Raw genomic sequence first — 12,095 nt, 5'->3', positions numbered from 1 at the left:
GATCCCATAAAAGTGGTCAAACTTGTAAACTTCTTTCACGCCCATGAGAATCCACCCCACGACCCTTTATTTACAGTCTTTGAGGCAAAACTGAGGGTGTCCTGAAAACCGATCAACTCTACGCGACAAGGGAATTCCACCATACGCACACGGGCTCCGTTGACCTTCCGCCACGAAACTCGCCCGGAACTCGAGCAACTACGGAGGAGCTAGCTACGATGATAGAGGAGTTAGCTAGCTAGATCCTGGATCGACTCGAGCTAGCTACTGCAACAGAGGAGCTAGCTAGCTCATCTACGATGACGAGCGCTTCGTGAGAGCCGTCGTGGATGCTAGTGGCTCCGTATTTGGCCGCTTCGTGTGATGTCCGTCGACTTCGTAGGAGCGATCTAGGTGATCATGAACACGGACGAGAAAAAGAAAAAAAGTAGAGAAAAAATTATAAATGAATATTTGATTTTACAGTTTAAATTTGAGGGATTTGTTCGGCTGCAACTCAAGACAGACGTTTAAAACACGTTTATCGTAATCTGAAAACCGCGGTTTAGAGCCTGTTTGGGACTGCTCTGCTTCAGAAAATTCAGCTCCGCTCTAGAAAACTTAAGCCAAACGGGGTAGCTCCACGATATACCGCTCTAAAAAAAACTAGAATCTCGGGTCCAACTCCTTGTTTTTTGTGAAGCTCCCTAGGAGATGCTCCATAAAATTATAGAAGCTGGAGTTGGAAGAAAATTACCCACCACTGCCATCAGTAAGTGGATACCCATTCGTTTCTTATCTCTCATCCAATCAAATAGATCCTTTTCACCAAATTTTCCATCCGTAAAGCTGGAGCTAAATGAGAGCCAAACATTCTTTTAAAATGGTTGCAACTTCTATATGAAACTGCTTTAAAGTGAATTTGATGGAGCGGAACTGATTTTGATGGAGTGTAGTAGTCCCAAAGAGAGGCCCTTACTGTCTAGACTCCTGCTTCTCCCTCTCTCGCGAGCTCCGTGTTCGCCCAAAAAAGTGGCCCACGACAGGCCCAATATCTTCTCTGGCAAAACAAAACCAGCAGGCAACGACGGAGAGCTCAACCTCTCGTGCGCGCCGCCACAGCAACCCAAGCCCTAAACCCCAACGCGCCCACCACCTGCCCCGCCGCCGGCGAGATGGGCGGCGCTCGCTCGCAGGTCAACAAGGCGCACAAGACGCGCTTCGCCTCGAAGGCCTCCCGCCACTCGCACAAGATCGGTACAGCACAGCTAGACTCCTGCTTCTCCCTCTCTCGCGAGCTCCCTACGTTTTGCACATCGCTTTTCCCGTCTTTAAAACGGCAAATCTCACTTCTGCCGGGTGCTGCTGTGTCCGCAGATAAGGTCAGGAGCGGGAAGCCGGTGGGCAGCCACCGCGCCGCAGTCAAGGGCGCCCGTGCGGCGCGTCTCCAGCACAGCAAAGCGGTGAGACGCTCTAGCTCAGCGAGCTGCCCCCTTTTGTGCTTTAGCTGCGATGGTCAAGCTTCGGCTATATGATAGACCTGACGAAATTTGAGGCCCTGCATGATTACATTTTTTCTTTTATTATTAGACTATTGTTCGTATCCTGTATATGCTGTTTGGTAGTACTTGCTAGCGATTATACTAGGCGCAAGTGAAGTACTAGAATTTGTTCGCTTTCATTGAGCTCCGTCCTGTTTCGACCATTTTGAAGCCAGATTTCTGTTGACTAACTATAAGCTTAATTTTGCAAAGGTGAAACTGTAACCTTCTGCATTTTGCCTATTAGATTGCTTCAATTTGTATAAATTGTTTTGGTTGAGCTCAAATGTTTCTTCTGCCAACAAGCAGTAGGGGCTCGTGCCGTGTAAAGAATATTTAATTGATAAAATTTGCTTTGGCTTAAAATTTAATCAACTTCTCTTCTTCCAACCTTTCTCTGTTCTTTCTAGATTAAGGGCAGCCTCACAAAATTCATTTCAACTGCACATTATCTTCGTTCACTGTGTATTATTTTTAAGCTACGTGTCTGTCATCCAAATGAATTCTATTATGTTGTTGGATATGTTTTCTGTTGGATTTTCATCGATTTGATGTTTAAAGAGTTTGATCATTACTATCATCATTTTCCATTCTTATCCTATTCCCTGAAATATTTTTAACTTGGGTCGCAGATTCGTGATCAGAAACGCGCAGCCTTGCTAAAGGAGAAGAGGTCATCTAATGGCTCCTCGAGTGCACCCCGTATTATTGTTAGTATTCTTGATATTTGCTCTCGTTGTCCTACACTATTGGCCTATTTTATTGTTTCTTGCTGTCACACAATAGATATAATCTAATCTCTGGTTATTGCAGGTTCTTTGTGGCCTTTCCTCATCTGCAAATGTTGGACCACTTGCAGAAGATCTTTTGACATTTGCAGCAGGAGGAGATGAGAAACTGACTTCCAACACCGTTGCCTCTCCTGCCTATAAACTTCGAACCACGGTTAGTTCAGTAGGAATAGAGTAATAAAGATGCCTGGTACATAATGCAAACATTTATTTTCAACCATTCCATTTTGTGCCTATTCTTGCATCATTTTGCTGTATGTCTGGCCATGACTGGGCTGCACATAATTCTCATTACATATGTACTTGCGTTAATTTTACTGTTTAGTATTTTCTGTTTATCAAATTTAGTTAGTCAATTTCATTATTTTATATTCATGATATTTGTTAAGGTACTGCAAGCACCATATGGCGATCTCACCTCATGCATGGAACTGGCAAAGGTATGCTCTTCGGCCAAACTCAGTATGGCACAATCATGTTTCTTTGGAATTTCTTAACTCTAATATCGAACATGCAAATTGTATCTTCCTACCTAGGTTGCTGATTTGTTAGCATTCGTAGTGTCGGCAAATTCATTATACAACAGCGATTCAGGCAATCCGGTTGATGAGTTTGGATCACAATGTCTATCTGTTCTTCGAGCCGTGGGCTTACCTAGTACAGCTGTTTTCATTCGTGTAAGTTTGCCATACCGAGCTTTTCTCACTCAAAGCGCTATCTTGCGAGTACCAATTTAATTCTTTAATATTATCAGGATCTTCCATCAGATACCAAAAGCAAGCAGGAATTGAAGAAAGCAGCGGTTTCTTTCCTTTCTCCAGAGCTGCCTGAAGATTGCAGGTTCTATGCAGCAGAAACTAAGGATGATTTCCATATGGTAAATTTTCTTTTGTTTGTTTTAAATGGAGAAACATGATGACTTTTCCTTCTTTTATGTATTCTATTCTATAGTCCTAATGCTCATTCTGATTATTTATCACCGATTTAAAATTTTCCAGTTCATGCGGCTTTTCAAGGAGCAACATCTTTCATCACCACATTGGAGAAATCAGAGACCTTATGTTATGTCTGAGGAGGTTGTAAGAACTTCATCTCACTTTCATCAAAAAGTTGTTAACTGTAATTTTGTCGTAACATAAACGTTTGCCCTACTGCATATTGATGTTTCTCATCTTAGAAGTTTCTTTGAGAGTACTGTTTCTGTGCAAGTATGATACTGTTGAAACACTTGGATAAAGTACATTGACTCATACTCCTCTTCTTTGTCTTGCTCAATAGTACTGTTGGATTATACTGTAGCTCAAATTTTAATATACTTAGGTTGTGATTTGTCACATTGGCTTTGATTCCCAAAAAATTAGTTGCAGGCCTAACAATAAAAAAATATAACTCATGGTTGTGCTTGTTCTTGTAAGTTCTAGACCAACTGACTATATTCTCACTAATTTTGTACACAAAAAACTTCCGTGAGTTCACCTTCCACTGTGCAGAGGAGTTCTAATTTGACGCTCCCACCATGCCCTCTAAGAATTGCAGTTACGGTTGCAATCCCGTATTTCAGTTACAAATTAGGCTGAAATGCTGAATATCAAAGCAAATCGTACTTTTCATTAGATTTTCCTTTAATATTATCACATGTATTTTGTTATCTCTCAAGTTTACTACCTGTACAATATCACCCAACTCTAGTCTTTGCTTCTTGCAAAGTTTACGTGCACCTGCCTCCTTTTTTATTTGACAATTGATGATGCTAACTTAAGATCTTTCTTTCAGGCCTGCATAAAACCAGGTGACAGTATGGGATTGTGCACCTTGCTTGTGTCTGGATATCTGCGGGCCCACAATCTTTCAGTGAATCAGCTTGTGGGTGATCTTTGTTTTAACTTTTATTTGTAGTCTTATCTGCTTCTTGTTCTAACACCTGCTCCATCAAAGGTACATGTGTCAGGTGCTGGTGATTTTCAGTTAGGACAGATTGATATCCTCAAGGATCCATGTCCTGTTAGTGAGAGGAAAAACTCCGATGTAATGGATTCAGATGATAATCAAATTCAGGTTTGTTATAGGATAAATGCAGAGTTTTAGAAATTGGATATGCAGTTACATGTATATTACGACATGCTGTCAGGGCCTCCCCTACAATTTTTACTTTCAAAAGAAGAAAAGTTATTATGATATAGAACCATCCACTATATGAGTTCTTGTTTTTTTCCATCTTACATACAGTTTTTATTGATCACGCTCCGGCAACTTGTCATTTTGTTTGCCTGTTTCAGATTATTGATACCTTCGTTCCAGACCCCTTGAATCAGGAACCATTACTTGTTGAAAATATTCCAGATCCTCTTGCAGGAGAGCAGGTGATAATTTCCCCAATCTAACTTATCGATTTAATAAGCCATTGTTTTGTGTTCTTTCACTTTTGCGGTTGAAAAAGGAAATCGTTGTCCTTTTCAGGACTTCAGTTTAGTCCTTAATTTCTGTTGGACAGTGATTACTTCCAAATTTAATCACACGTGGCACTGAAGTGTTCCTTTTTGGTTTGATGAATTGTTTCTTTACATGAGATGCTTGGCACATGGCCTACTGATTCTGTATTGGATGTGTTCTTAAAAATGGTCTTTTCCTTCAGCAGGTGCAACACATGTTTCAGTACATATGGTATATGCTTAAGCATAGCAAACTTAATGGTATATTTGTTTTTGTTGGGCCCATCTTTTTTGGGAGCATTTGTCAGATTTTTATATGATCCACTTTACACTTCTCATGCTGCAGATTCTCATGAATTGCATTGTTTTTCCTTGTTGTGCATATTACGTCAATTCAAAAGTTCCCCGCCTTATATTTGTTGATGACATTGTTTTTCTTTTCAAGTACTCCCTCCGTTCCTAAATATAAGTCTTTCTAGAGTTTTCATTAATGGACTACATACGGATGTATATAGACATACTTTAGATTATAGATTCACTCATTTTTCTCCGTATGTAGACACCTAGTGAAATATCTTAAAAGACTTATATTTAGGTACGGAGGGAGTACAAGTCAAACTAGGCAAATCAATTTTAAGTACTAATGTGCAGTATTATTTGTATTTGATTAGACTTGGCCAACAGAAGCTGAGATGGAGGAAGCCTATGAAAGCAATAAACAAAGAAGGGTTGTAAAGAGGAAACTTCCTCGCGGCACATCAGAATACCAGGTTCACAAGGCTATTCAATATTGAATATTTACTCTTAGTATAGCCCATGATATTTTTTATTTAAAAATAATATTGGTGCTATTGGCAGGCTGCTTGGATTGTTGATGATACAGATGGTGAAGGTGATGATTCTGAGAATGACAATCCAGATGGTGCTGGAATGGTAATTGATGAGAAAGATCACTCAGAGCACGACAGTGATAGTTCAGATATAGATGCAGTGTCTCACTTCACAGAGAAATTTGATCAAGAAACTATTGGGGGTACCGAGATGGGAGTAAGTTATCTTATTTCTTGCTGTTGATCTAACGATGTTATACTATTTAATGCACCTGCTCCATTCACCAGCCTTTTACTGATTTAGCTGGTACATACCCATACAACTCTTGCCTTTGGAATGCTTATGTTTTTATTTTCCTCCCTCCACATTTTGTTTGCCATGTTTTTTTGTTTGTGTCTGGTTTTGCATGATAGAAAAAAATGTAATGTGGGCAGGGAGGGTGAGAGGGATTATGTAAGAAGGATTTAGCGAAGAAACTCCAATGCTCCTACCTAGAGAACTATAGTTCCTAGTGGCGCTGGACTGGACCGATATTGCCCACGCTATCTGGATCCGGTTGGGACTAGATATGGGCAACATTTTAATATTATGTCTGGATGCAGATAGGTTGTTAAAGGTGTAAAACTTTCATGACATGATTCATTGTACCAAATTACCTTTAAAATGAGGGATTCAAACGTACACTTACTCAACTTGATATTTTTATACTATATATTTGCTCAACTTAAATCAACTTAAGTTACTTAAATTAATTAGTAAAATTTAAATAATTCACAGAAGTTTTCTGGTCCTCCTTTTGCAACCTTACATGAACTGTTTGTATGGAGGGAACATTATCTTCCTGGGGTACTGTTTTGCTCTTCTCTGCTGTTCTGTAAATTCCGAGGTGTGGCTTGTTGGCCTTTTGAAATTACTGTTCTTTCTTATTTTACTCTTTGGATTCCTTCATCAGTTTTTAGCTACACGCCTCAAACTAAATGTATCCTTTATGCATTTGCAGGATGATGAAAATCTTACCAAAGAGCAGATAGAGGAAGACATTAAGAGAATCAAAGAATCTAATGCTGATGATGAAGGTATGGGTTTTCAATTGCCTTCAAGTGTTTAAAATCCCTTTTAGTAAGCATCAATGTTCCAAATATTGGCCAGTTAATCGGCATCTCGTTAAGTTAATCGCTACTCAGTGGGTCACCGAAAATAGCTGATTAACTGATTTATCGGCCGATTCGCCTATTTATCCCTACCCAGCACCCGACCGATATGGTACCAGTTAACGATATCCTGAACATTGGTAAGCACACCACATGGAGGGTCTAAAACCTGGTTCCTGTTTTTTATTTATTGGTTTGCTGGTACACGTTTCCAGCTAATTCCCAGTGCCAAAACTCGGTTTACCGAAAAAGGCTTTCGCCCCGCTTTATATATAAAGCAACGACCCATCACATCTCAGATACAAACGCACGCCACCACAACACACGCACACACCCAAGGCTGAAAACATAGGCGCCGAGCGCAGCAACACTACCTAGTACTACAAGAGCAACCGGAGTTCTCAACCGTGAACATGCCACCGCGAAGAGATGAAGCTGCATACGATGAACCGTGTGCTTCAAGGTGGCGCCTTCAGGAAGGTTACGACACCAGAATGCCGCCACTGCCCGACCCGAGGATCACCGCGACGACGCCTTCAAGAAGGGAACGAGCTATGCCGTCGCCGGTCTGTCCGAAGATAGATCAGGTTTTCACCTCGGCCAATATTCACTACCACCTGACGCCACACCCCGGTGACCACGCCGCCCACACGGCCATGGGCACCAGGCAGCACCTAGCCACGGGCTTTGCCCATGAGCACCGTGGCACCACCACCAGGGCCGCCGCCCCGGCATCCTAGACCTGGACACCACCCACTTAAGACCCACTGCTACCCCCAACCAAAGATACGAGCGGAAAGGACCCGCCTTTTGCACCCCTGGGCTGTCCCCAACGCCGAAACCCCATAGACCGGCCAAAACTGGCCTCCATCGACCCGTCCTGCGGCATCGGGCGCGAGACGAGCACGGTCCTGCTGTCGGGTGCGAGACGAGCACGGTCCTGCTGTCGGGCGCGAGACGAGGTCGGTCCTGCTACCGGCGTGAGACGAGGTCGGTCCTACTGCCGGGTGCGAGACAAGCGATGGACCGTAGTCGGGGGAGGGCCGAACCTACGACGAAGGTAGCAACCAGACGACGAGGAGAGGGACCGAAGGTCGAAACGGGCCGCCTACAGATGAGCCGACAACGGAAAGCCAGCCGCCGCCCCAGCCGGCCCGTCGAGCTGCCGTGATGCCGGCACGCCGAGGAAGCCTCCACAAAACTCGGTTTTGGAGAACCCAGATCGTAATAGTCTTTATTCTTGAGATCTTTTTGAGGACACTACATGTTTCAAAAGCATATTCGATGCTAATTTGCCATATGGAGAGTTGAGGTTGTCAGAAATTAATCTTTGGTATGACAGATGACAGCATGAATTAGGAAGCTAATTTTATTTCCTTTTATCACCCTATTATTGGCGTGTCATTAATTAATTTTGAAGAGTTATGGTTGCTTTGGTTTTCTTATGTGAAGGAAGGAACATAAGAGTAAATTCCCCGTGACCATAACTTTTCGGGCAATGTTAACACACACAGCCACTTTAAATTTCATTGCCGTGATCCCTTAAGCTACTACCACCAATGAACCCTTGTGCCACCCTGTTCATGGGCCTACACCGCTTACTCATGGCTCACAAACCGCGACGATGATAGCTGTGCCAACTGCCACAACTATTGTACACGACACTTGCTAGTGTGCTGACATGTGGGATGGAAGAGGGTTCTATCTGTCATATCCCATTGTATTTAATTTGAGGTGACAGAACTGAGTTTCTTGACCCATTGCCCCAAAAGTTATCATTATATCAAGCTAAGTTAAATGGTTTTGCGTGTCCATTGGCCCAAAAGTTGTGTATACGAAAATTACTTGAAGATAAAAATGGGCCATTAAAAAATATTGTGGATAAAGAACCTGGGCTTGGAACTGCCAAGACCAAGATTCTTGTTAGAATCATTGTGTCATTGTAATTACTCCTTGGAGGGGTTGCCCAGGAATCAACCTAAGTCTCTAGTCTTATTAATTGTTCCAGTTGATGCCTGTTTGGTTGACTTCTAGCTCCAGGGTTGTTACTAACCCTATACACTATTGTAATTCCGAAAAATGACATGCATATCTTATATAATGTTTCAGAATTTCCTGATGAGGTGGAGACACCCTTAGATGTCCCGGCAAGAAAACGTTTTGCAAAATACAGAGGACTAAAATCATTTAGGACATCATCCTGGGATCCTAAGGTGCGTATGATTTTGCTATTACTGGCTAGTGCAAATTTAATATGAACTTTATGTATGTCATGTGACGTGGTTGTTTCTCCTCATTTTGTTGACCTCAGGAATCTTTGCCACCTGAATATGCAAGAATATTTGCATTCGATAAGTTTACACGAACACAAAAGCATGTGCTTGCTAAAAGGGCCGAGCTAGATGAAGAAAGCTCAAAGGATTGTGCTCGAATAGGATCATACGTAATGCTTCACGTGAAAAATGTTCCTACAGATGTTGCCTCCAAACTTTGTCATCCATCAAGAAAATTACCTGTGGTTGTTTCTGGTCTTCTTCAACATGAGTCGAAAATTTCAGTTCTTCATTTCAGGTATTCATTTTTTTCATCTATTTGACAAACTCATGTGGTCCAGTTTTCTGTAAGTATGCATACTAAGTTGTGTATTAATTTTTATTGACTGGATCCTGTTGGCGCGTGCTTATATTAATATTGGCATGATGTACATGTGAACAGGCTATAACACAGTTTCAGTCAAAGCACTCATAGACGGTCCAATAAAATTCGGATGTTTGGTTAGTGTAAGTTTGGGAGTAATTGTGTTATTCCTCAGGATTCCCTTAGCAACTAAAGTGGACTTGTGTAGGATGTTCATACTAACTTGACAATAGTAAGCCAGTAAACCTCCACTAGTTTTGTGTTGACTGTTGTCTTATTGTACACATTATGTGCATTATCTTGGGTTTCAAAATATTTGTTTGCTGAATATATAATGCTAAAATGCCCTGCACTGAGCTTTAATTGGCACTTGCTATTTATTGCAGCATAAAAAAACATGACTCCTATGAAGCTCCTATCAGAAGTAAGGAACCTCTTATTTTCAATGTTGGGTTCCGGCAGTTTACGGCAAGGTAATGAAAGTTCAGCCATACCGTTGAGAATAATATACTCCCTCCGACAATTAATATGGATCGGAGGGAGTAGATTTTCTTCCTCTTATTTTGTATAGGCATGTCGTTGCACTGTATAACCAGAGAAGTATCTTACTGATTGTTTTGTCCCTTTTCTAGGCCACTATTTTCATCTGACAACATCAATTGCAATAAGCATAAGATGGAGAGATTTTTACATCATGGGCGATTTTCTATTGCCTCCGTCTATGCTCCAATTTCCTTTCCACCCGTTCCTCTGATTGTTTTGAAGAACATAGATGGGCAACAACCTGTCATTGCTGCAGTAGGTACACTGAAAAGTGTGGATCCTGACCAGATTATTCTCAAAAAAATTGTATTGACTGGGTAAGCTTTGGTAGCATATTTTACTAGGCAAATATGCCTGCAACTTGTTCATTGTTTTCCTACCAGTATTATGTACTCACAGTTTCATTCTTAGAACTGATTGTTGAATGTCATATTTCTGTACTTGTATCCACACAGTTCCATTCGTAGGATCGTTAAATGTTTTTTTTTTTTGAATTTTTTGAATTAATTATATTATGTGTAGTTGCGTTCATACAAAATTTGGTTCCCATCATAGTCATGGAGCCCCAGTTGGCTCCAAGTCCCTCCCCTGTGTTAGAGGTGGAGGGATGACGTAGGCTTAACCAGGAGGTATCTTTAAGTTTTCTCCTATGATGGAGGCCTTTTAAGTGGACCTACTTTCTTTCATAGTCAAAATATGGGGCAATTGGTTTCTGAAACTACTCTTATCTATACCATCAGTGCTATATGTAGAAGGAGATTCATCTATGGAGAAATGGGAACATATCTTGCAATTTTGTTTGGTTGGAGGATAGAATAATAGAGCTAAACCAACTGTTACAGTATGTTCTGTGCATACACCTAACTCAGGATAGGAAGAAGGGAAATTGAAATGTAATAAATAAAAATAAAGCTAAAATAACAAGTTGTACTCCCTCCGTTCCTAAATATAAGTCTTTTAAGAGGTTTCACTAGGGGACTACATACGGATGTATATAGACATACTTTAGAGTATAGATTCACTCATTTTGCGCCGTATGTAGCCCCCTTTAACGGCTCTTGTTTTGGTTTTATCTAATCAATGCTGTCTGATTTGACAACTTGTGCAGGTATCCCCAGAGAGTCTCGAAACTCAAAGCAATGGTGCGGTACATGTTCCACCACCCAGAAGACGTCAGATGGTTCAAGGTGAGTGTTTCGGTGTTGTATCGATGTATCCTATCACTTTGTCTTCAATGCTAGTAACACACACCATTATCTTTTTGCAGCCTGTTGAGCTGTGGACGAAACATGGCAAACGCGGCCGGATCAAGGAGACTGTCGGCACCCATGGTATGTTTGACTAATCCCGCCGCTGATGTATTGGTGCAGTTTGATCCGGTTTTATGTGCCTGACCCTTTCTATTCTTGTCGCCAGGTTCGATGAAATGCATATTCAACAGCAGCGTCCAGCAGCACGATACCGTGTGTATGAGCTTGTTCAAACGAGCTTTCCCCAAATGGCCAGAACATTTCTATCATCAAATATAAGAATACTCGCACGCTTGGCATACGTCTATAAAGATTGCGAATGAGCTTCTGGCTCTAGGGGGATTGTATCCGTAGCCCATAACAGAAGTGGAGCGGTGGTGGGTGCTTGTTGATGCAGCTCATATGGTCTGACGAGAACGCAACTTGTTGTACCAAAGACGGAGGGAGATTCAGCTTTGCCTTGTGTTGTACTGTCTTAACTGTTTTTGTCCGTTTATGTTGCCAACATGGCTGAATTTTGGGCATACTGATAATACCTCTCAATATAGTGTGTTGTTTTCTTGCACCAGCCATGTGCTTGTGTGTGACGCATAGCTCATTCTGAATTTAATATTGATTTTCTTTTGTTTTTGTAACGAGAAGACATTGCATGGCTGCCATTGTCATTGTGACACTTTTCAGATGCATCTACTTCCTCCGTCCCATAATATAAAAGCATTTTTGATACTATATTATATTAAACATTGCTATTGTCAAATCAACTAGCAATTATACTTACAAATCAATAGATCAAGAGGAGATGAGCATACAAGAGCTACAAATAACTTGCACCGAGTACTAGAATAAAGGATGAGGTGGGAGGTGAAATTTCTTTCCTCCCGCAGTCCCGCGTGAGAGGTTGGCGGTTGAAGCACCCTCCGACCCAATGCCTCACAGCCTTCAA

General features: G+C 41.5%; 1 protein-coding gene across 1 annotated transcript; it reads left to right on the top strand.

Annotated features, from left to right (window-relative positions):
- Positions 1-1,041: 1,041 nt before the first annotated feature.
- On the top strand, positions 1,042-11,717 carry LOC123407096 (pre-rRNA-processing protein TSR1 homolog). The gene is made up of 21 exons (XM_045100140.1): positions 1,042-1,236; positions 1,357-1,442; positions 2,153-2,230; positions 2,334-2,465; positions 2,701-2,751; positions 2,848-2,988; positions 3,066-3,188; positions 3,310-3,387; positions 4,085-4,174; positions 4,247-4,366; positions 4,588-4,671; positions 5,412-5,510; positions 5,599-5,787; positions 6,572-6,647; positions 8,832-8,935; positions 9,034-9,293; positions 9,746-9,832; positions 9,992-10,219; positions 11,011-11,089; positions 11,170-11,233; positions 11,319-11,717. Exons 1-21 carry the CDS (start codon positions 1,155-1,157, stop codon positions 11,429-11,431), a joined length of 2,364 nt encoding a protein of 787 aa, XP_044956075.1. The 5' UTR covers positions 1,042-1,154; the 3' UTR covers positions 11,432-11,717.
- The last annotated feature ends 378 nt before the right edge of the window (positions 11,718-12,095 follow it).

This window comes from Hordeum vulgare, chromosome 7H (assembly GCF_904849725.1).
Source record: "Hordeum vulgare subsp. vulgare chromosome 7H, MorexV3_pseudomolecules_assembly, whole genome shotgun sequence".
Taxonomy (NCBI): Eukaryota; Viridiplantae; Streptophyta; class Magnoliopsida; order Poales; family Poaceae; genus Hordeum; species Hordeum vulgare.
This window is presented reverse-complemented; position numbering and strand designations above follow the sequence as displayed.